The sequence below is a fragment of the Balearica regulorum genome, chromosome W (genome assembly GCF_011004875.1).
Source record: "Balearica regulorum gibbericeps isolate bBalReg1 chromosome W, bBalReg1.pri, whole genome shotgun sequence".
NCBI classification, from domain to species: Eukaryota; Metazoa; Chordata; class Aves; order Gruiformes; family Gruidae; genus Balearica; species Balearica regulorum.
The window spans coordinates 6,733,154-6,758,437 of record NC_046219.1 but is presented as its reverse complement, the minus strand read 5'-3'; the positions used below and the strand labels follow the sequence as shown (position 1 = coordinate 6,758,437).

Below are 25,284 nucleotides of genomic sequence, written 5' to 3'. Positions count from 1 at the left end.
AGAGTTAATTTTCTTTCTGGCAGCTGGATTAGGGCTGTGTTTGGGATTTAGGATGAGAATAATGTTGATAACACACTAATGTTTTTAGTTGTGGCCGAGTAGTCAAGGACTTTTCAGCTTCTCATCCTGCCCTGCTAACGAGAAGGCGGGGGGCACCCAAGAAGCTGGGAGGGGACACAGTCAGGGCAGCTGACCCAAACTGACCAAAGAGATATTCCATACCATACAACGTCATGTTCCGTTTATAACTGGGGGGTGGGCTGAGAGGCGCGTCCGCTGGGGGCCTGGCGCGGCAGCCGGGGGTCTTGTGCAGCATCGACTTCGGCGTGATGGCGTTTATCTTCCCGATTAACTGTTACGTGTGATGGAGCCCTGTTTTCCTGGAGACGGCTGAATACCTGCCTGCCGATGGGAAGTGGTGAATGAATTCCTTGTCTTGTTTTGCTTGCGCATGTGGGCTGGGAGGCTGGGCGGCTGGGGGTCTTGCGTAGCCTTGACCTCAGGTAGTAAGAAATGGTGCTGTTCATCACTTGTTTTGTTTGTATTATTATTATTATTTTCCTTCTTGTGTTTGTCCTATTACACTGTTTTTATCTCAACCCAGGAGTTCTCTCACTTTCACTCTTCCGATTCTCTCCCCCATCCCGGGGGTGTGAGGGGAGTGAGCGAGCGGCTGCGTGGTGCTTAGTTGCCAGCCGGGGCTAAACCCCGACAGGTATTAGCAATTGGAGATTCCCTACTGAGAGGCACCGAAGCACACATTTGCCGTCCAGACGGTTGCTCTAGGGAAGCCTGCTGCCTACCAGGAACTTGCATTCGTGGCGTCACCGAGAGGCTGCCGAGCCTGGTGAACCCTACAGATTATCATCGTATGCTCCTACTATTCCGTGTAGGGTCTGACGAGGCAATTTAGAACCCTCCAAAGAGGCTATATGTCCCTCGGAGCAATGTTAAAAGGATCAGGAGCACAGGTGGTGGTCTCCTCTATCCTCCCGGTCAGAGGAAGGGGTCCAGGAAGGAGGAGACGAATTGAACAGGTGAACGCCTGGTGGCGTAGCTGGTGCCATACGCAAGGTTTTGGCTTCTATGATCATGGATCTACCTTTGAGAAGCCGGGTCTGTTGGGAGCTGATGGGATTCACCTGACCAAGCGGGGCAAGAGGGTCTTCGCCAACTAGCTGGCCAGATTTACAAGGAGGGCTTTAAACTAGACTCAGCGGGGGAAGGGGATGGAGTTTTGAGCAACAGAGAAGAGCCAGGGGCTGCTGATGCGTCAGGAACCAACACCTGAGAAATGCTGCAAAGGCTTTGGGCCTTGATCCTCCAAAAAGGTGACATGGTCGACAGCCCAACTGAAGTGCCTCTATACCAATGCACGCAGCACGGGTAACAAACAGGAAGAGTTGGAAGCCACTGTGCAGAAGGAGCAGAAGGGAGCTGGCAGCTCTTTAAGGACGTTTTTCTTAGAGCACAAGAGCTCTCGATTCCCATGCGTAAGAAATCCAGGCAAGGAAGGCAGGAGACCAGCATGGCTGAGTAAGGAAGGACCTTCTGGTCGAGCTGAAGCGCAGGAAGGAAACGCATAGGCAGTGGAAGCAGGGACATGCCTCCTGGGAAGAATATAGGGATGCTGCCCGGGTGTGTAGGGATGGAATCAGGAAAGCTAAGGCACGGCTGGAGCCGAATTTGGGAAGGGATGTGAAGAATCATCAGAAGGGCTTCTACAGGTGTGTTGGTCAGAAGAGGAAGACTAAAGAAAACGTACACCGCCCCCACCCCCCTCCGATAAATAAGAGAGGAGATCTAGTGACAACCGACATGAAGAAGGCTGAGGTACTCAACGATTTTTTTCCTCCGTTTTCACTGGCAATCGCTGTTCCCACACCCGTGATCTGGATGATGGGTAGACAGGCTGTACCCTCAGCGAGTTTGCTGATGATACAAAACTGGAAGGAGTGGCTGATACACCAGAGGGTTGTGCTGCCATCCAGAGGGACCTTGACAGGCTGGAGAAATGGGCAGGCAGGAGCCTGGTGCGGTTCAACAAGGGGAAGTGCAAAGTCCTGCACCTGGGGAGGAACAACCCCATGCACCAGTATATGCCGGAGGCCGACCGGCTGGAAAGCAGCTTTGCAGAAAAGGACGTGGGGGGCTCCTGGTGGACCCCAAGTTGAACACGAGCCGACAACGTGCCCTTGCCGCAAAGAAGGCTAAGGATATCCTTAGCCCGATATAGAGGAAAGCAGGGTTTATATATGCTACAATACAGTTGTGTAGACCAATCAAATTGCTCACTATCCCCGGGGGTGCAGGGGGCACCACAGACCACCCTTGGGCAGCTTTGGGGGCACTACCTATTTTTCTAAAAGCCTCCCACCCAGCTTAGCGCAAATCCTATCTTGATCTGCCCTCCAGCCCTCAAGCCACCAGTGCTGAACACACGCTTTGTGTTTTATGTTCTCCCCGGAGGCGTGCAGCTTAGAAACGTCTGCAACTGAAGCGGGGCTTTCAGGGAACAGTTTAGAGCAACTTCTGGCCTGCCCTGCCCCGGCAAAAGCAGTCATTTGACTGGAGGGAGCAGCACCAAAAAGCCACAAGCACGTTTGGGGTGGACTTGACTCGGTGCTAAATAACAATAAGTAGTACTTGTAGCTACAACAGCCTCTTCTGAGACCTCGTTGCCCGCCCACAGGGTCGCAGCACTACGCGGAGCAGATCCCTCCGCGGACTCGCCCAACGTCTTCTCCCTCCACCCCCAGGTCGGATCCCTCCGCGCCCCGAGGCCACGCAAACTCCCTGAGCCCCGGTAAGCACCAGGTCGACGAGGGCGGACCCGCCGAGGGGGCGGGGACAAGCGAAAACGACAGACGAGACAGCCAATCGAGACGCGGGATCGGCCGGCGGCGATCTGGCGGCCCAATGGGCGCCGCGGAGGGCCTGGCCGAGTGGAGGAAGCGCGGGGGCGACAACGGGCGTTGTCGTGGCTGACGAGATTATTGGGGCGCGGGCTGCCCGGCCGGTGGCGCCACTGCTGTCTTCGGAGAGGTCACCGGCAAGGTGCTTCGCCGCCCACGTCATCTACGAGGACGAGGAGGTAGCCGCGGCTTTGCTCTGTGCGCGGTTCCTCTTCCCTTCCCCCCCTCCTCCCGCGCTCGCAGGCACCCTGAGCCGAGGACCCGTCGCGCGGTGCCCGGGAGCGCGGCAGGGCGAGTGGCGGCGTTGCTGCGGGTCGGTGGAGGGATGGGGGACGGACGGGGCCTCTCTGGGTTGTGGCGCTCTCTACTGCACCATCCCTAAAGCATCGCGCTTCTTCAGTGCTTCCTCCCCCCTTCCCTCCCCCCTCCCCTCCCCCCCGGCTGCCGCGGCGCATACTGGGTTGCTGGCGCTTTCCGGCTCGCCTCGGTTCGCAGCCCCACCGTGTCGTGCGCGTGCGTGCGTAGAGGAGGGCCTGTGACGGTAACGCGCTTGGTGGCAACCGCAGACGTTTGCCGCGCGATATCCCTTTGGCACTGCAAGTCGCGCACAGTTTGCTGCCGAGGGGTGGGAGTGGTCCTACCTCGTGTAGGATGCTAGTCTTGAAGCCTTAGATTAAGCACATGCAGTCAGTCTCCTCGGGGATTCTGGGCTCTCTGTGTGTGTGTGTAAATGGCGAGCGTCTGAGTAGTGACCGTAATGAGTGAGTTCCGCATAGGAGACGCGCAGGTCTTGATGTGCCTCGTGGTAGCTTTATAGAGATTTCACAGCTCTGCTGGGCTAGGCTTTGCTTCTGAGCCCCCAAACTTGGATTATTAAAGCAAAGAGTTACAGCTTTTCTTATTTTTCTTGCAACGAAATCTAGGAACCGGTCATCCTGCAGGCTGTAAAAGCTTCCCAGACCTTGTTTCTGTGGTGAAGCGGGACTGTGATAACAGCATGCTTGCAAGGTTCACGGATGCTGGTGCACCACAAAGTGCTAGGAACTAGAGCGAGCAGCTTAGACCGTGGGGGGAAAAAATGCAGCCGTTGCCTACAGGATGTTAACTTTAAGTTAGTATCCCGTATAATTTTTTTTTTTTTTTATTAAAATGCTGAAGACTAGCAGTTAGGGAAGTCTTCTGCTTTTGAAGGTAGGGTTTATGTGCAATATAGAAGACAGGCTCGTACTATGCACTTGCAGGCTTCCTGTGATTATGCTTTTGCTCAATACTTGAGTTCCCTGTACCATGGAAGATGAATGGCCACTGATCTTCCACTTCACTAAATTCTTTGCTGATTCAGTTAGGCCGTTTGCCTCCTGCCTCTGTGTGGACCGCATCAAATAGGAAAAACTGCTTAGGAAATGATGAACCCAAATTAAAACATACCGCAGGTCGCTAATCTGAAGTACTGGCCCGTCTCCTTGCCCCCATCGTCTTGCGTGCTGAATCCCGCTTCTGGAAGGGGCTCTGTAAATATGTTGTCATTTCTGTATAGAAAGTATTAATAGCACGGAAGAAAAATCAATTTTTTGGCTTGTGTTTGGGGTGCCTGGTAATCTGCTTCTGTACGAGTTCAGTGGGGCATGTTGATTTGCTTAAGCTCTTCCCTTTCTCTGAAGTTTTAACTGTTTGCTCTTCCTCCAGTGCCTTGCGTTCCGTGATCTTTCACCCCAAGCTCCGATGCTTTTCCTAGTCGCGCCTAAGGAGCCAATTATCAGGTTATCTGAAGCAGAAGATTCTGGTGAATCTGTAAGTACTGTGGAAGCTTTCTGTACGCTAAACTGTACCTGTAATTAGTTCCTAGTTTACTGGGTTCTTTCCCATCCCCTCTTTTCCTCTTGACAGGGCACTGTAGGCTAGTTTGGGTTTTCTGGCGCTATAATCTTTTGCCTCTAGCTTGTAATGGAATTGAGCTTTCTGACTAAAAGTAGCGATATAAAGCAATGCTCATCCCTGGGTACGTACTTCTGGCGCAAAATGCGGTGTCGCTTTGGAGCGCAGCCTGATGCCAATTGTCGTGGTTTAGAGTGAGAGTAGTAGTACTTCTTCTAATACGGAGAAGAGGGCTTGGGGTTTTTGGCAGGTCAGGGGTGAGGAAGGGCAAAGCTGGTTGAGAGGTGCTGGATGCTTCGCTTTTAGCTGTAAAAGTCAAGTTCAAAGACTTTGTAAACCCACGCAAAATGCAGCCTAAAGTTTATTTCCCACCGGAATTGCTTATGTTGCCTGAAGATATAAATGGGGGCTTTGACCCGGAGACAGACTTAGCTTCCGTGGCTGTTTTGTAGTCTGTTACTGTCTGGCTTGGAAAAAATTGCATAGCGTGCTTCCCCCCTCCCCCCCCCCTTATAGCATGCATAATCGGTCTCTGTAGCTTTGCTTGGAAAATGTCAGCGGCAGGCGGACAGACAGTAATTTGAAGCGCAACGGTTGAATTGCTAGGAATTGGCTAACTGGTTTCTCTGGGTGGTTCTCTGCTCTCATTCCTTCCCTTCCTGCCCTCTCCCCTCTTTGTGTGTGGCTTTTAATTTTATTTATTTATGGTTTTGTACTTCCTTCTCCAGCTTCTTGGGCATTTAATGATTGTTGGCAAGAAGCGTGCTGCTCACCTGGGGGGCCTGACCAATGGATTCCGGATGGTTGTGGATGAAGGGCCCGAGGGTGGGCAGTCTGTCTTATCACGTACATCTACGTATTCTGGGTGGCCGTCGGTTGGGCTGGCCGCCTGACTAAGATTTTGGCACCACAAGAGTTGCTGCACGTGTACAAATCGCCACTGAATGGATTTCATCTGTTGCCCGTCAATCTAGCCGCTGTTGATGTCTAATATTTTGTGACACGTGTCTGTGGAAGGTAATGAAAGCTTTGAGCAGCAGTTGCACAATAAAGATTTAGCATGGGGATATCACCTCTGTCTTGTGTGTCTCACTGAGGGAAATAGTTCTGTAAGATAAAATGGTGTCTCCCCGGAGTGGGATGTATGTGGAACGTTTCAGTCTGTTAACGGTGTTCTATGGATAGATAGTGATTTGCCCGGTCATTTGCAGCGTGACGCTGGAACCGCTTAGCGGTCTCCTGCGTCTTGTAGGAAGCAAACTCTTAGCTTTTTGGAAGTGGTACGCAAGTGTATAGCAGCAGCCTACGCTGGCTTTACAAAACTTTAGAAAATACTGTACGTGACGCTACAGGCATGCCATACAAGGGTGGTTTTGGCAGAACCCTGCAATGTGTTGGAAGCATCCGACTCCTGTTGGAGCACTTTATCAATGGCTGTGTGGTAAGGCCCCGTTGATGTCCCTTTTCTGGTGAGGAGGGACGTGGTAGGAGAAAACAGTGGGTCTGAATGGCAGCTGTGGTGGTTCCATAGCATAGTGGAATATCTCTTTTGTTAAATTTGGGTCAGCTGTCCTGGCTCTGTCCCCTCCCGACCTCTTGCCCACCCCCAGCTTACTGGACTTGGGGGGCGGGGGGGTTGGAGAGATGGCCTCCATGCTGTGGGAGCACTGCTCGGCAGTAGCCAAAACATCGGTGTGTTATCAACGCCCTTCTAGCTACAACTACAAAGCACAGCACTCTGAGGGCTGCTATGGGGAAAGTTAACTCCATCCCAGCCAGACCCAAACCAAAGCTACGTCACAGGGAGACAGCAAACTTCATCTTTCTTTAACAGCTATTAAAAAAGGGAGATGGGCAAGGGAAAGCAGGGCGATCCTTTGTTGCCCTTGAACGTGATGTTACTGAGGCAGTGGAGGCGCCCGCTGGGAGGCGTCTTCATCTCTTCTATATCCCCAAGCCATCAGGTGAAGTTTGGTGACGCGGGCGTGTAAGTAACCTGAGGACTTCACCTTTATTTAATCTTCCCGAGGAGGAGATGGAAATGATTTACCTGAAGTAGATGGAAACTGGCACGTGATGTTTCCTTGAAACTGCCCTGCTGCAGTGTTTGCTTCCTGAATGACTGAGCTAGGTAACATCTATTGTTCTGTCTGTGTAAACTCCCTAAGGCATCACGAAGGCGCTCCCGCTTCTGGGGGTGGGGGAATTTTGAAGCAGCTAGGTATGGCTTACACATTCCGAGAGACTGGGTGATTACCATGGGTTTTACAAGTCTGTGGTGCTGTATTGGGTCTGGCTGAGATGGAGTTAATTTTCCCCATAGCAGCCCTCCTAGTGCTGTGCTGTGTCTTGGTAGCTAGCAAGGTGTTGATAACACACCAGTGTTTTGGCTATTACTGAGCAGTGCTGGCACACATCGAGGCCGTCTCTCCAACATTTCTCCCCCCACTCAGCAGTAGGCTGGGGGTGGGCAAGATCTTGGGAGGGGACACAGCCAGGACAGCTGACCCAAAACTGACCAAAGGGATATTCCATACCATATGACGTCTGCTCAGCAATAAGAAGCTGGCAGATAGGGGGAGGAAGCGGGGGGGCGTTCGTTCTTTTTTACGACGTTTGTCTTGCGGAGCCACCGCTACGCGTGCTGAAGCCCTGCTTCCCGGGAAGTGGCCGGACATCGCCTGCTGATGGGAAGTAGAGGATAATCTTTTGGTTTTGCTTTGCTCCCGTGGGCGGGGGGAGCTATTTTGTGGGGAGGATGAAGGAGCTTGGGAGCATGCTAGCACAAGCAATGGTTATGTGCCTTGCCCTGGCATTTCTGTTATTGCTGTGCTGGGGGAGCTATCTTGTGGAGACGATGGGGGAATACATCTCTCTCCCCCTACCCGGGATGGATGTGGATGGTTTTTAATATGCAGGCTCCCAAGGTCCTTGTTCAAGATATCCATTGAAGGAAGATCTTGTGAACTCCCCAGGAAAGTGGACTACCGCAGATGAAGGCATCCAGTACCTGAGAGAATTAGCAGCGCTGGGAGTCATCCATAGCGATCTAGATGATGAGGAGGCCTCCAAAGATCTGGAGGATGTCCTGTGCACGCGCGCCACGTGGAGGAAGGTGATTCAAAGTGCCCCAGCGTCCTAGTCTAACAGCTTGGCAGCAATGTATTGCCTGGATATGGACACACCAACTGTGGAGAGAGTGTCACCTTGGCTCCAAAACTTTGAGGAAAATCTCTGTTCCTCCTCCTCCTCCTCCCTACGGGCCAGTGCATTGGCTATCAGGGGCACCCCAAGAAATCGGTCCTCTCCTGCCCCGGTCAGAGGGAAAGGGAGCCCCAGGCGTATGCCGCGTGGTGCGCTCTGGTTCTTCCTGCGTGGCCAAGGGGAGGACATGAGGAAGTGGGATGGTGAACCCACCTTTAAGCTGGAAGCCCGTGTACGCAAACCGAGAGGGAAGACAGCTGTTAAGAAGGGGTCACCCAAGAAGGCTGTCTGCGTAGTTGCTGCAGAGCCACAAGGTGGCAGTCGGCGCTCTCCCAGACGTAGAACTAAAATCACCTCCCTTGATCCTGGTGAGGGGACTTCTGGTCTGGCACTGTGAGGGTCGGACAGTGAATACTCTGACCAGGAACAGGAATAGAGGGTCCCTGCCTTTGGCCAGGAGGAGGAAAGGGATGACCAGGTATACTGGACTGTGTGGATGCGATGGCCTGTCACGTCAGACCCACAGAAGTACAAGTCTTGGGTAGACACTGGTGCACAGTGTACGCTGGTAGCATCAGGGTATAGGGGCACAGAACCCACCTGGATCTCTGGAGTGACAGGGGCATGTGAAGAATTGTCTGTATTGGAGGCTGAGGTGAGCTTAACAGGGGACAAGTGGGAGAAGCACCCCATTGTGACCGGCCCAGAGGCCCCTTGTATCCTTGGCATAGATTACCTCAGGAGAGGGTACTTGAAGGACCCAAAGGGGTACCGATGGGCTTTTGGTGTAGCCACCGTGAACGCAGAGAAGATCAAACAGCTATCTACCCTGTCTGGTCTCTCGGAAGACCCCTTTGTTGTGGGATTGGTGTGAGTTGAAGAAGAACAGGTGCCAATTGCTACCAAGACAGTGCACTGGCGGCAATATCGCACAAAGCGAGACTCCCTGGCTCCCATCCATGAGCTGATTCATCAGCTGCAGAGCCAGGGAGTCATCAGCAAGACTCACTCACCTTTTCATAGTCCCGTATGGCCAGTGCAAAAGTCTGATGGAGGGTGGAGGTTAACAGTAGACTATCGTGGCCTGAACAAAGCGATGCCACCACTGAGTGCCACTGTACCGGACATGGTTAGAGCTCCCATATGAACTGGAGTCAAAAGCAGCCAAGCGGTATGCCGCAACTGACATCGCCAATGCGTTCCCCTCAATTCCTTTGGCAGCCGAATGCAGGCCACAGTTTGCTTTCACGTGGAGGGGTGTCCAATACACCTGGAATCGACTGCCCCAGGGGTGGAAGCACAGTCCTACCATTTGTCATGGACTAATCCAAACTGCACTGGAAAAGGGTGATGCCCCTGAACCTCTGCAATACATTGATGGCATCGTTGTGTGGGGCAATAAGGCAGGAGAAGCGTTTGAGAAGGGAAGAAGAGTAATTCAGACCTGCGCAGGAGATCCAGTCCTTGGGAATAAAATGGCAGGATGGACGCCGTCATGTGCCTATGGATGTGGTCAACAAGATAGCAACTCTGTCTCCACCAGCTACCAAGAAGGAAACACAAGCCTTCCTGGGCCTCGTGGGGTTCTGGAGAATGCATGTTCCAGGTTATAGTCAGCTTGTGAGCCCTCTCTATCGAGTAACCCGAAGGAAGAACTATTTTGAGTGGGGCCTTGGGCAACAACAAGCCTTTGAGCATATCAAACAGGCGATAGCTTGTGTGGTAGCTCTTGGGCCTGTCCGGGCAGGACCAGCTGTGCAAAATGTACTCTACACTGCAGCTGGGGAGCATGGTCTCACCTGGAGCCTCTGGCAGAAAAGAGCAGGAGGAACCCGAGGTTGACCATTAGGGTTTTGGAGCCAGGGGTATCGAGGATCAGAAGCCCACTACACCCCAACAGAAAAAGAGATACTAGCAGCCTACAAGGGGATTTGAGCCGCTTCAGAAGTTGTCGGTACAGAAGCATCTCTCCTCTTGGCACCGCGATTGCCCGTGCTACGCTGGACGTTGAAAGGAAATCTCGCCTCTACGCATCACTTACCCACTCACTCCACGTAGCGCTGGTTAGCATTGATTACGCAACGGGCTCGACTGGGGAAACCCAACCACCCAGGAATCCTGGAAGAGATCGTGGACTGGCCAGAAGGTAGAGATTTTGGAGCGCTGCCTGAGGAGGTAGCTCGTGCCCAAGAGGCACCGCCATGTAACGAGTTACCAGAAGATGAAAGGCGTTATGCTCTGTTTACTGATGGATCCTGTCGTGTTGTAGGAAACCATCGGAAGCGGAAAGCTGCTGTGTGGAGCGCCACACGACAAGTTGTTGAGGCCACTGAAGGAGAAGGTGAGTCAAGTCAGTTTGCAGAAGTGAAAGCCGTTCAGCTAGCCCTAAAGATTGCTGAACGAGAAAAGTGGCCGGTACTCTATCTCTATGCTGACTCATGGATGGTGGCTAACACCCTATGGGGGTGGCTACAGCAGTGGAAGAAGACCAAGCGGCAGCGCAGGGGTGAACCCATCTGGGCTGCTGAGTTGTGGCAGGACATCGCTGCCCGGGTGGAAAACGTGCCTCTAAAGGTACGTCACGCAGACGCTCGCATATCCGAAAGCCGTGCCGCTGAAGAACATCAAAACAATGAACAGGTAGACGAGGCTGCCAAAATTGAAGTAGCTCAGGTGGGCCTGGACTGGGAGCGTAAGGGTGAGCTATTTGTAGCTGGATGGGCCCATGAAACATCAGGACATCTAGGGAGAGATGCAACATACAGATGGGCTCGTGATCGAGGGGTGGACCTGACCATGGAGGCCATCACACAGGTCATTCATGAATGTGAAATGTGTGCTGCAATCAAGCGAGCGACACGAGTAAAATCTCCCTGGAACAGAGGGCGGTGGCTGGGTTTTCGATATGGCGAGGCCTAGCAACTTGACTATATTGGGCACTGCCACGAAGGCGCCAAGGCAAGTGCTACATACTTACCGTGGTGGAAGCAGCTACTGGGTGGCTAGAGACATTTCCTGTAAACCATGCCACTGCCCGAAACACCATCCTAGGCCTTGAAAGGCAAATGTTATGGCGACACGGTACCCCAGAAAGGATTGAATTGGACAACGAGACTCATTTTGGAAATAACCTCATAAGCTCCTGGGCAAAGAAACACGGCATTGAGTGGGTGTATCGCATCGCCTATCACCCACAAGCCTCTGGAAAGACTGAGAGATATAATGGACTGTTAAAGTCTATGTTGAGGGTATTGGGCCATGGGGCATGGAAGCACTGGGATATGAATTTAGCAGAAGCCACTTGGCTGGTTAACACCAGAGGATCTGCTAACCGTCCTGGTCCTGCCCAAACAAAACCCCTACGTACTGTGGGAGGAGATAAGGTCCCCGTAAGTGCACGTGGGGAAGTGGCGGGGGAAGGCGGTGTGGATTGCTCCCCCCATGGGAAAAGGCAAACCCATTCCTGGGATTGTCTTTGCTCAAGGACCTGGGTGTGCTTGGTGGGTGATGCGGAAGGATGGGGAGACCCGGTGTGTGCCTCAAGGAGATTTAACGTTGGGGGAAAAATAATCTATAACGTGTGTTGTGTGTTGCGTGTTGTAGGAAGTAACGTAGCAGGAATGACCTGAACGGACAAAGAGTGAGTTTTGCAAGGAGCCAGACGAGTGCAACAATGACCCAAAGCAAGCCGGTGTTGGTGCCCGACAATTGAACATACTGCTTCTCCTGTCCTGAACACCCATCCTGACGGATTGGGCCCAAGTCATAGGCTGTTAGTGAACATCTGGAGGAGCGGAGGAAGCCCATGGAACGGGAGAGTAACATCTATCTGTTAAAGGACTGGGGATAGTGGTTAATGAGAGCTAAATACAATGGAGTGGTTATAAGATATGTATACACGTATTAAAGCATGCGGGACTTGAGCATGACGCAAATGGTATGGCATAAGGGGTGGAGATTGTCATGGGTCTGGCTGAGATGGAGTTACTTCTCCCCATAGCAGCCCTCCTAGTGCTGTGCTGTGTCTTGGTAGCTAGCAAGGTGCTGATAACACACCAGTGTTTTGGCTATTACTGAGCAGTGCTGGCACGCATCGAGGCCGTCTCTCCAACATTTCTCCCCCCACTCAGCAGTAGGCTGGGGGTGGGCAAGATCTTGGGAGGGGACACAGCCAGGACAGCTGACCCAAACTGACCAAAGGGATATTCCATACCATATGACGTCTGCTCAGCAATAAGAAGCTGGCAGATAGGGGGAGGAAGCAGGGGGTCGTTCGTTCTTTTTTACGACGTTTGTCTTGCGGAGCCACCGCTACGCGTGCTGAAGCCCTGCTTCCCGGGAAGTGGCCGGACATCGCCTGCTGATGGGAAGTAGAGGATAATCATTTGGTTTTGTTTTGCTTCTGCGCGTGGCCTTTTGCTTCCGCTGTATTAACCTGCCTTTCTCTTGACCCGCGAGTTTGGAGTTGTGTTTTCCATCTTATTTTTCTCCCCTCCCTGTCCTGCTGAGCCATCCAGCCAAGGTTAAACCACCACAGTCATTTTGGCGCCCAAGGTGGGGCTCGACAACAGCAGTTTTGTATTAAGCGTGCTATAGCTATAGTAGTTATTAAGTGGCGAGCTCCTATGTGGGTCACGGAGTTTGTTAGCTGCAGTGCTTAGGAACATGCTAATACAAATAATGGCTCTGTGCTTTGCCCTGGCATTGATGGTCTTACTGTGCTGGAGGGGGGAGCTATTTTGTGGGGAGGATGAAGGAGCTTGGGAGCATGCTAGCACAAGCAATGGTTATGTGCCTTGCCCTGGCATTTCTTGTTATTGCTGTGCTGGGGGAGCTATCTTGTGGAGACGATGGGGGAATACATCTCTCTCCCCCTACCTGGGATGGATGTGGATGGGTTTTAATATGCAGGCTCCCAAGGTCCTTGTTCACCCTTACGTGAGCTGTTTAATATTACTAATTAATACCGTTGGCCTATTATGTGTTTTGTGGAATTCGGTCTCGTCCTGGTTTAAGAGAAGACAACTTTTGGGTGAGGCGATACTGAAACGTGCCCTGAGGCAGCCGGTCCCTGGGTGGCAGGGTGTGTGGAAGGATTTGGGCAGGTGCCTAGGATGGCTATCACCTCCCATAACCTGGGACGTGACACCTGAACAGGCAAGCAACCCTGGCAAAGTGACGCGCCACCTGATAGAAGGGTGCCTTGCCTACCCCAATGAAAACCGACAGCTTCTAGCACTGTGCTGGGGCCTGGCCTGTGCCTATCGAGCCACAGTGCAGTACTCTCAGAGGACTGTGGTCGAGGCCGGGACCCAAACTGCATCTGAGCACGCCCTGGTTGAGATAGGGACCCAAACAGCAGCTACGGTAATTGCCCCAGTAGTAAAGAAGAAACAGTGGACCAGGAGGTCGACGGGTCCATATCGTTGATTAGTAAGGGAGGAGGAAGGAGAGGAGGAAAGGTTTGATCAGGAAGCTGGTCCTTCAGCAAAGAAGCGGGAGGAAGGAGTGAGAGAAATCAGACAGGAAGCAGAAACTACCCGGTCCCTGACCTCATCAGAACTTCGAGATATGCGGAAAGATTACAGCCGCCAGCCAGGTGAGCGGATGGCTGCCTGGCTGCTCCGCTCCTGGGATAATGGGGCTGACAGTCAGCAACTGGAAGGTAGGGAAGCCCAACAGCTGGGATCCCTTGCTAGAAACCAGGGAACTGAGAGAGGAATTGGAAAAGAGGCAGCAATTTGCAGTCTCTGGAGACGGCTCCTCTCAAGTGTGAGGGCGAGATATCCGTTGAAGGAAGATCTTGCGAAGTCCCCAGGAAAGTGGACTACCGCAGATGAAGGCATCCAGTACCTGAGAGAATTAGCAGTGCTGGGAGTCATCCATAGCGATCTAGATGATGAGGAGGTCTCCAAAGATTCGGAGGATGTCCTGTGCACGCGCGCCACGTGGAGGAAGGTGATTCAAAGTGCCCCAGCGTCCTAGTCTAACAGCTTGGCAGCAATGTATTGCCCGGATATAGACACACGAACTGTGGAGAGAGTGTCGCCTTGGCTCCAAAACTTTGAAGAAAATCTCTGTACCTCCTCCTCCTCCCTACGGGCCAGCGCATTGGCTATCGGGGCACCCCAAGAAATCAGTCCTCTCCTGCTGAGAGTGTCATCTTCGCTCCAGTGTGTGACCTGCAGGGGTGGCCTCTGTGAGAAGAGGCCAGGGTCTGCCCTCTGCCAGATGTAGCTGGTTCCAGTGAGCTAGGCACCGGGCTCACCGCAGGCCACAGCTGAGCAGCTCAGCGAAACTGGTGGCGCCCCTGTGAATACATATTTAAGAAAGGGCAAAAGGCTGTCTGAGGCAGGTATTTCCCTGCTGCCCGTGGATCCAGCACATGGCTATTTTGACCACGAGCTAGCGGGGCTCGTTGACAGAGTTTTAAACTAGGCTTGAAGGGCGAGCATCATAATATCAGGCTTGCCTGTGACAAATTGTGGGATGACATGCCTAGGTTGGAGTTGGAGACGTGTGCAGGCCTGCAGGGCTGTGACCTTATTGGCATTACGGAGATGTGGTGGGATGGCTCCTATGACTGGAGTGTTGGAATGGAAGGATACAGGCTCTTTAGGAAGGACAGGCAGGGAAGACCAGGAAGGTGTTGCCCTCTATGTCAATGACCAGCTGGAGTGCATGGAGCTCCACCTGGGGATGGATGAGGAGCTGACCAAGAGCTTATGGGTCAGAACTGAAGGGAGCACTGGGGCAGGGGACATCATAGTGGGGGTCTGCTACAGGCCACCTGATGAGGGAGACGGAGCGGATGAGGCCCTCTATAGACAGATGGGAGCAATCTCATGTTCACAAGCCCTGGTCCTTATGGGGCACTTCAACCACCCTGACATCTGTTGGAGGGGCAACGCAGCAGGGCACAAGTGATCCAGGAAGTTCCTGGAATGTGTTGATGACAACATCCTCCTCCAAGTGATAGAGAAGCAAACGGGGAGAGGTGCCATGTTGGACCTTGTTCTCACCAACAAGGAGGGGCTAGTAGAGGGAACTGGCAGATGAACTGGCTAAGCCACTCTCCATCATATTTGAGAAGTCGTGGCAGTCCAGTGAAGTTCCCACTGACTGGAAAAGGGGAAACATAACCCCCAAGAACATGGAGCATATTGTCCTGGAAACTATGTTCAGGCACATGGTGATTGGTGATGGCCAACATGGCTTCACTAAGGGAAAATCATGCCTGACAACTTTGGTGGCCTTCTATGATGGGGTTACAGCATTGGTGGACAAGGGAAAAGTGACAGACGTCATCTACCTGGGCTTGAGCAAAGCATTTGACACTGCCCCACATGACATCCTTGTCTCTAAATTGGAGAGGCAAGGATTTGACAGATGGACCACTCGGTGGATAAGGAATTGGCTGGATGGTTGCACTCAAAGAGTTGTGGTCAATGGCTCAATGTCCAAGTGGAGACCAGTGACGAGTGGCCTTCCTCAGGGGTCGGTACTGGGACCGGCACTGTTTAACATCTTTGTCGGCGACATGGACAGCGGGATGGAGTGCACCCTCAGCAAGTTTGCCGACGACACCAAGCTGTGTGGTGTGGTCGACACGCTGGAGGGAAGGGATGCCATCCAGAGGGACCTTGACAGGCTGGAGAGGTGGGCCCGTGCGAACCGCATGACGTTCAACAAGGCCAAGTGCAAGGTCCTGCACGTGGGTTGGGGCAATCCCAAGCGCAGCTACAGTCTGGGCAGAGAATGGATTGAAAGCAGCCCTGAGGAGAAGGACTTGGGGGTGTTGATTGATGAAAACCTCAACATGAGCCAGCAATGCACTCTTGCAGCCCAGAAAGCCAACCGTGTCCTGGGCTGCATCAAAAACAGCATGACCACCAGGTCGAGGGAGGTGATGCTGCCCCTCTACTCCACTCTCATGTGACCCCACCTGGAGTACTGCATCCAGCTCTGGGGGCCCCAGTACAAGAGAGACATGGACCTGTTGGAGAGAGTCCAGAGGAGGGCCACGAAGCTGATCAGAGGGCTGGAGCACCTCTCCTATGAGGACAGGCTGAGAGAGTTGGGGGTTGTTCAGCCTGGAGAAGAGAAGGCTCCGGGGAGACCTAATTGCAGCCTTCCAGTACCTGAAGGGGGCCTACAGGAAAGATGGTGAGGGACTGTTCATCAGGGAGTGTAGTGACAGGACAAGGGGTAATGGGTTTAAGCTGAAGGAGGTTCGATTTAGATTAGATGTTAGGAAGAAATTCTTTACTGTGAGGGTGGTGAGGCACTGGAACAGGTTGCCCAGAGAGGTTGTGGATGCCCCATCCCTGGAAGTGTTTAAAGCCAGGCTGGATGAGGCTTTGGGCAACGTGGTCTAGTGGAGGGTGTCCCTGCCCATGGCAAGGGAGTGGGAACTAGATGATCTTTAAGGTCCCTTCCAACCCAAACCATTCCATGATTCTATGATTCTATTTCCTGAGGGAACTTTTTCATCCTATTTTCTCCCCCTGTATTGTTGAGGAGGGGCAGTGAGAGAGCAGCCGGCCAAGGTCAACCCATCACAAAGCCTAAAAGGCAGATTCCTCCATGTAGAGGTTGAAGGGGGTTGGTGGTTTAAAGAATGATAGTGACAGGGGTAGGAACAGGACGTTTTGGAGATGGGAAAGTCAGGGAATGTCTGGGGATCCAGTCACTTTGAGGGGGGAGGAATTTCAAGAGAAAAAGCCTTCTTTCTGAGCAATAAGAGGTTCTTGTGAGAAAAAGGATCTAGACTCCATTTTTTTCCTCACTTGGCAATAAAAGCGACAAAGAACTGGAACTCCTGCGTGCAAAGGGATGAAAATGTACAGAGCCTGTTGGATGCTGTGTGTGTGTGTGTGTGTGTGTGTTGGAAACCCAGTAACATCTATAAAGAGGTCATGGAGTAGACGTGAGCTTGGTTACCTTGGTCTTGCTAAACTTGATTAAAACAGAGCCTTAGAGAAGGCAATGCCTAGAGGATGTGAAGGGTAAAAGGACAATAAGTAAGGCTGGAGATGTAGTTCCTGACCCTTTTGTCGGGAAGGATTAGGACTGAATGTTGATTTGACTGAAGTGCAGGTACCAGTCCGTCTTCTGTAACTGAAATTTCAGTAGCAAAGGAGACCCAAAGCTGAGAATTGGGCACCAATGATGCTTTTGATACCGTCCAGGTGTCGCAGGAGAAGAGTCAGAGATCGCTCAGACCGATCTGATCTAGTAGTGAGTTTATTGAGTGCTAATCAGTACATTTAGGTATGTAAAATATCTAATAAGTACAGATGGATTGGCGGTCAATACTCTGCTATTTACTACGCTTAAAGTTAGTATGGGATACAAAGGTTATCGCGCAAGCTTACGATACGTATCTTAAATGTTGCATGCATGCAAAAAAAAGTCACTTGCCAACCCACCGATGCCTGGTGTCAGGTAAGGGATCTCGCAGCCTCAAGGGGTAACCTTGAGAGGCGTCCCTACTCAAGGGGAGATCGCCACCGCGCAGCCAGCTGCTATGGAGGGAGAGCTCAACGGACCCTGATGGCTGCAGATATTGCTAGTGTAAAGTGGTTGACTCGTAGTCGGATTTTCTGCTGTGTTCATGCAGTTTTGGCCGCTTATCAGCCCAGTCTCCAGCCAAACCGGCTTGTTGGTTTTGGTGCTGGGTTCTCGGTGATAGCCTCGCACAATCGGATTAACTTTGGTTAGGCCTACTTGTCGAGCATCTGCCTGGACCAAAGTTCAGTTAGTTCAAAGAGGAGGAGTGCATCCGTCACACCAGGTTTCCCCTAGCAATGACCCCAGAGCTCTGAGGGTGGTAGTCAAGGGCATGGGGCCCCAGGTGGTGTTCTCCTCAGTCCTGCCAGTGAGGGGAAAGGGTGGGAGGAGGAGGGCACTGATAATGCAGGTCAATAATTGGTTATGGAGCTGGTGCTGGCGACAGGGTTTTGGGTTCTATGACCATGGGACCCTGTTTGTGGATCAGCGTCTGCTTGGGAGAGAGGGGATCCACCTCACTAAGCGGGGCAAAGGTATTTTTGCCAGTAGGATAGCCGATCTCATTAGGAGGGCTTTAAACTAAGAATGGGGGGGGGGGGAGGGAGAGAGTAACCAGCAGCCCTGTGAGGGAGTGGCGGACAGGGTCACTGAGCAAAGGGCAGGGGGCGATGTGACAGGAAGGGATCACAAAATCAACAAAATGGGGCTTAAGCAGGGTCACCTCCAGCATTTGCATGTAAGCAAGGAAGTGCCTACAAGGCACTGTTGCGGGGAAATCCCCAAAACCCTTTCTAGGGAGTCAACATGCTGGGGTGCCTCTCTGAAGTGCCTGTACACAAACGCACGCAGTATGGGGAATAAGCATGAGGAGTGAGAGATGCGTGTGCAGTCGCAGGGCTACGATCTTGTTGGGATCACGGAGACGTGGTGGGATGGCTCCCGTGACTGGAGTGTTGCAATGGAGGGATAGGGGCTCTTTAGGAAGGACAGGCCGGGAAGATGAGGAGGGGGAGTGGCCCTTTTAAGTGAGAGAACAGCTGGAATGCATGGAGCCCTGCCTGGGAATGGCTGATGAGCCGACTGAGAGCTTATGGGTAAGGATTGAAGGAGAAGATGGGTAAGGGTGGCATTGTAGCAGGTGTCTGCTATAGGCCGCCCGACCAGGAAGAACAAGCGGATGAGGCCCTCTACAGACAGATAGGAGCAGCCTCGCGTTCGCCACAAAGGACTGTCCTGGTTTTGGCAGGGATAGAGTTAATTTTCTTTCTGGCAGCTGGATTAGGGCTGTGTTTGGGATTTAGGATGAGAATAATGTTGATAACACACTAATGTTTTTAGTTGTGGCCGAGTAGTCAAGGACTTTTCAGCTTCTCATCCTGCCCTGCTAACGAGAAGGCGGGGGGCACCCAAGAAGCTGGGAGGGGACACAGCCAGGACAGCTGACCCAAACTGACCAAAGAGATATTCCATACCATACAACGTCATGTTCCGTTTATAACTGGGGGGTGGGCTGAGAGGCGCGTCCGCTGGGGGCCTGGCGCGGCAGCCGGGGGTCTTGTGCAGCATCGACTTCGGCGTGATGGCGTTTATCTTCCCGATTAACTGTTACGTGTGATGGAGCCCTGTTTTCCTGGAGACGGCTGAATACCTGCCTGCCGATGGGAAGTGGTGAATGAATTCCTTGTCTTGTTTTGCTTGCGCATGTGGGCTGGGAGGCTGGGCGGCTGGGGGTCTTGCGTAGCATTGACCTCAGGTAGTAAGAAATGGTGCTGTTCATCACTTGTTTTGTTTGTATTATTATTATTATTTTCCTTCTTGTGTTTGTCCTATTACACTGTTTTTATCTCAACCCAGGAGTTCTCTCACTTTCACTCTTCCGATTCTCTCCCCCATCCCGGGGGTGTGGGGGGAGTGAGCGAGCGGCTGCGTGGTGCTTAGTTGCCAGCCGGGGCTAAACCCCGACAGGTATTAGCAATTGGAGATTCCCTACTGAGAGGCACCGAAGCACACATTTGCCGTCCAGACGGTTGCTCTAGGGAAGCCTGCTGCCTACCAGGAACTTGCATTCGTGGCGTCACCGAGAGGCTGCCGAGCCTGGTGAACCCTACAGATTATCATCGTATGCTCCTACTATTCCGTGTAGGGTCTGACGAGGCAATTTAGAACCCTCCAAAGAGGCTATATGTCCCTCGGAGCAATGTTAAAAGGATCAGGAGCACAGGTGGTGGTCTCCTCTATCCTCCCGGTCAGAGGAAGGGGTCCAGGAAGGAGGAGACGAATTGAACAGGTGAACGCCTGGTGGCGTAGCTGGTGCCATACGCAAGGTTTTGGCTTCTATGATCATGGATCTACCTTTGAGAAGCCGGGTCTGTTGGGAGCTGATGGGATTCACCTGACCAAGCGGGGCAAGAGGGTCTTCGCCAACTAGCTGGCCAGATTTACAAGGAGGGCTTTAAACTAGACTCAGCGGGGGAAGGGGATGGAGTTTTGAGCAACAGAGAAGAGCCAGGGGCTGCTGATGCGTCAGGAACCAACACCTGAGAAATGCTGCAAAGGCTTTGGGCCTTGATCCTCCAAAAAGGTGACATGGTCGACAGCCCAACTGAAGTGCCTCTATACCAATGCACGCAGCACGGGTAACAAACAGGAAGAGTTGGAAGCCACTGTGCAGAAGGAGCAGAAGGGAGCTGGCAGCTCTTTAAGGACGTTTTTCTTAGAGCACAAGAGCTCTCGATTCCCATGCGTAAGAAATCCAGGCAAGGAAGGCAGGAGACCAGCATGGCTGAGTAAGGAAGGACCTTCTGGTCGAGCTGAAGCGCAGGAAGGAAACGCATAGGCAGTGGAAGCAGGGACATGCCTCCTGGGAAGAATATAGGGATGCTGCCCGGGTGTGTAGGGATGGGATCAGGAAAGCTAAGGCACGGCTGGAGCCGAATTTGGGAAGGGATGTGAAGAATCATCAGAAGGGCTTCTACAGGTGTGTTGGTCAGAAGAGGAAGACTAAAGAAAACGTACACCGCCCCCACCCCCCTCCGATAAATAAGAGAGGAGATCTAGTGACAACCGACATGAAGAAGGCTGAGGTACTCAACGATTTTTTTCCTCCGTTTTCACTGGCAATCGCTGTTCCCACACCCGTGATCTGGATGATGGGTAGACAGGCTGTACCCTCAGCGAGTTTGCTGATGATACAAAACTGGAAGGAGTGGCTGATACACCAGAGGGTTGTGCTGCCACCCAGAGGGACCTTGACAGGCTGGAGAAATGGGCAGGCAGGAGCCTGGTGCGGTTCAACAAGGGGAAGTGCAAAGTCCTGCACCTGGGGAGGAACAACCCCATGCACCAGTATATGCCGGAGGCCGACCGGCTGGAAAGCAGCTTTGCAGAAAAGGACGTGGGGGGCTCCTGGTGGACCCCAAGTTGAACACGAGCCGACAACGTGCCCTTGCCGCAAAGAAGGCTAAGGATATCCTTAGCCCGATATAGAGGAAAGCAGGGTTTATATATGCTACAATACAGTTGTGTAGACCAATCAAATTGCTCACTATCCCCGGGGGTGCAGGGGGCACCACAGACCACCCTTGGGCAGCTTTGGGGGCACTACCTATTTTTCTAAAAGCCTCCCACCCAGCTTAGCGCAAATCCTATCTTGATCTGCCCTCCAGCCCTCAAGCCACCAGTGCTGAACACACGCTTTGTGTTTTATGTTCTCCCCGGAGGCGTGCAGCTTAGAAACGTCTGCAACTGAAGCGGGGCTTTCAGGGAACAGTTTAGAGCAACTTCTGGCCTGCCCTGCCCCGGCAAAAGCAGTCATTTGACTGGAGGGAGCAGCACCAAAAAGCCACAAGCACGTTTGGGGTGGACTTGACTCGGTGCTAAATAACAATAAGTAGTACTTGTAGCTACAACAGCCTCTTCTGAGACCTCGTTGCCCGCCCACAGGGTCGCAGCACTACGCGGAGCAGATCCCTCCGCGGACTCGCCCAACGTCTTCTCCCTCCACCCCCAGGTCGGATCCCTCCGCGCCCCGAGGCCACGCAAACTCCCTGAGCCCCGGTAAGCACCAGGTCGACGAGGGCGGACCCGCCGAGGGGGCGGGGACAAGCGAAAACGACAGACGAGACAGCCAATCGAGACGCGGGATCGGCCGGCGGCGATCTGGCGGCCCAATGGGCGCCGCGGAGGGCCTGGCCGAGTGGAGGAAGCGCGGGGGCGACAACGGGCGTTGTCGTGGCTGACGAGATTATTGGGGCGCGGGCTGCCCGGCCGGTGGCGCCACTGCTGTCTTCGGAGAGGTCACCGGCAAGGTGCTTCGCCGCCCACGTCATCTACGAGGACGAGGAGGTAGCCGCGGCTTTGCTCTGTGCGCGGTTCCTCTTCCCTTCCCCCCCTCCTCCCGCGCTCGCAGGCACCCTGAGCCGAGGACCCGTCGCGCGGTGCCCGGGAGCGCGGCAGGGCGAGTGGCGGCGTTGCTGCGGGTCGGTGGAGGGATGGGGGACGGACGGGGCCTCTCTGGGTTGTGGCGCTCTCTACTGCACCATCCCTAAAGCATCGCGCTTCTTCAGTGCTTCCTCCCCCCTTCCCTCCCCCCTCCCCTCCCCCCCGGCTGCCGCGGCGCATACTGGGTTGCTGGCGCTTTCCGGCTCGCCTCGGTTCGCAGCCCCACCGTGTCGTGCGCGTGCGTGCGTAGAGGAGGGCCTGTGACGGTAACGCGCTTGGTGGCAACCGCAGACGTTTGCCGCGCGATATCCCTTTGGCACTGCAAGTCGCGCACAGTTTGCTGCCGAGGGGTGGGAGTGGTCCTACCTCGTGTAGGATGCTAGTCTTGAAGCCTTAGATTAAGCACATGCAGTCAGTCTCCTCGGGGATTCTGGGCTCTCTGTGTGTGTGTGTAAATGGCGAGCGTCTGAGTAGTGACCGTAATGAGTGAGTTCCGCATAGGAGACGCGCAGGTCTTGATGTGCCTCGTGGTAGCTTTATAGAGATTTCACAGCTCTGCTGGGCTAGGCTTTGCTTCTGAGCCCCCAAACTTGGATTATTAAAGCAAAGAGTTACAGCTTTTCTTATTTTTCTTGCAACGAAATCTAGGAACCGGTCATCCTGCAGGCTGTAAAAGCTTCCCAGACCTTGTTTCTGTGGTGAAGCGGGACTGTGATAACAGCATGCTTGCAAGGTTCACGGATGCTGGTGCACCACAAAGTGCTAGGAACTAGAGCGAGCAGCTTAGACCGTGGGGGGAAAAAATGCAGCCGTTGCCTACAGGATGTTAACTTTAAGTTAGTATCCCGTATAATTTTTTTTTTTTTTTTTTATTAAAATGCTGAAGACTAGCAGTTAGGGAAGTCTTCTGCTTTTGAAGGTAGGGTTTATGTGCAATATAGAAGACAGGCTCGTACTATGCACTTGCAGGCTTCCTGTGATTATGCTTTTGCTCAATACTTGAGTTCCCTGTACCATGGAAGATGAATGGCCACTGATCTTCCACTTCACTAAATTCTTTGCTGATTCAGTTAGGCCGTTTGCCTCCTGCCTCTGTGTGGACCGCATCAAATAGGAAAAACTGCTTAGGAAATGATGAACCCAAATTAAAACATACCGCAGGTCGCTAATCTGAAGTACTGGCCCGTCTCCTTGCCCCCATCGTCTTGCGTGCTGAATCCCGCTTCTGGAAGGGGCTCTGTAAATATGTTGTCATTTCTGTATAGAAAGTATTAATAGCACGGAAGAAAAATCAATTTTTTGGCTTGTGTTTGGGGTGCCTGGTAATCTGCTTCTGTACGAGTTCAGTGGGGCATGTTGATTTGCTTAAGCTCTTCCCTTTCTCTGAAGTTTTAACTGTTTGCTCTTCCTCCAGTGCCTTGCGTTCCGTGATCTTTCACCCCAAGCTCCGATGCTTTTCCTAGTCGCGCCTAAGGAGCCAATTATCAGGTTATCTGAAGCAGAAGATTCTGGTGAATCTGTAAGTACTGTGGAAGCTTTCTGTACGCTAAACTGTACCTGTAATTAGTTCCTAGTTTACTGGGTTCTTTCCCATCCCCTCTTTTCCTCTTGACAGGGCACTGTAGGCTAGTTTGGGTTTTCTGGCGCTATAATCTTTTGCCTCTAGCTTGTAATGGAATTGAGCTTTCTGACTAAAAGTAGCGATATAAAGCAATGCTCATCCCTGGGTACGTACTTCTGGCGCAAAATGCGGTGTCGCTTTGGAGCGCAGCCTGATGCCAATTGTCGTGGTTTAGAGTGAGAGTAGTAGTACTTCTTCTAATACGGAGAAGAGGGCTTGGGGTTTTTGGCAGGTCAGGGGTGAGGAAGGGCAAAGCTGGTTGAGAGGTGCTGGATGCTTCGCTTTTAGCTGTAAAAGTCAAGTTCAAAGACTTTGTAAACCCACGCAAAATGCAGCCTAAAGTTTATTTCCCACCGGAATTGCTTATGTTGCCTGAAGATATAAATGGGGGCTTTGACCCGGAGACAGACTTAGCTTCCGTGGCTGTTCTGTAGTCTGTTACTGTCTGGCTTGGAAAAAATTGCATAGCGTGCTTCCCCCCTCCCCCCCCCCCCTTATAGCATGCATAATCGGTCTCTGTAGCTTTGCTTGGAAAATGTCAGCGGCAGGCGGACAGACAGTAATTTGAAGCGCAACGGTTGAATTGCTAGGAATTGGCTAACTGGTTTCTCTGGGTGGTTCTCTGCTCTCATTCCTTCCCTTCCTGCCCTCTCCCCTCTTTGTGTGTGGCTTTTAATTTTATTTATTTATGGTTTTGTACTTCCTTCTCCAGCTTCTTGGGCATTTAATGATTGTTGGCAAGAAGCGTGCTGCTCACCTGGGGGGCCTGACCAATGGATTCCGGATGGTTGTGGATGAAGGGCCCGAGGGTGGGCAGTCTGTCTTATCACGTACATCTACGTATTCTGGGTGGCCGTCGGTTGGGCTGGCCGCCTGACTAAGATTTTGGCACCACAAGAGTTGCTGCACGTGTACAAATCGCCACTGAATGGATTTCATCTGTTGCCCGTCAATCTAGCCGCTGTTGATGTCTAATATTTTGTGACACGTGTCTGTGGAAGGTAATGAAAGCTTTGAGCAGCAGTTGCACAATAAAGATTTAGCATGGGGATATCACCTCTGTCTTGTGTGTCTCACTGAGGGAAATAGTTCTGTAAGATAAAATGGTGTCTCCCCGGAGTGGGATGTATGTGGAACGTTTCAGTCTGTTAACGGTGTTCTATGGATAGATAGTGATTTGCCCGGTCATTTGCAGCGTGACGCTGGAACCGCTTAGCGGTCTCCTGCGTCTTGTAGGAAGCAAACTCTTAGCTTTTTGGAAGTGGTACGCAAGTGTATAGCAGCAGCCTACGCTGGCTTTACAAAACTTTAGAAAATACTGTACGTGACGCTACAGGCATGCCATACAAGGGTGGTTTTGGCAGAACCCTGCAATGTGTTGGAAGCATCCGACTCCTGTTGGAGCACTTTATCAATGGCTGTGTGGTAAGGCCCCGTTGATGTCCCTTTTCTGGTGAGGAGGGACGTGGTAGGAGAAAACAGTGGGTCTGAATGGCAGCTGTGGTGGTTCCATAGCATAGTGGAATATCTCTTTTGTTAAATTTGGGTCAGCTGTCCTGGCTCTGTCCCCTCCCGACCTCTTGCCCACCCCAGCTTACTGGACTTGGGGGGCGGGGGGGTTGGAGAGATGGCCTCCATGCTGTGGGAGCACTGCTCGGCAGTAGCCAAAACATCGGTGTGTTATCAACGCCCTTCTAGCTACAACTACAAAGCACA

At 52.6% G+C, this 25,284-nt stretch overlaps 1 protein-coding gene across 1 annotated transcript; it reads left to right on the top strand.

The window, feature by feature from the left end:
- Window positions 1–2,983: 2,983 nt before the first annotated feature.
- Window positions 2,984–24,624, top strand: LOC142599124 (adenosine 5'-monophosphoramidase HINT1-like). Its single transcript, XM_075738795.1, is given in 5 exon segments — window positions 2,984–3,094; window positions 4,602–4,706; window positions 23,362–23,466; window positions 24,281–24,391; window positions 24,393–24,624. Coding segments are annotated over 4 exon segments (342 nt in total). The 5' UTR covers window positions 2,984–3,094; window positions 4,602–4,637; the 3' UTR covers window positions 24,450–24,624.
- Window positions 24,625–25,284: the final 660 nt, after the last annotated feature.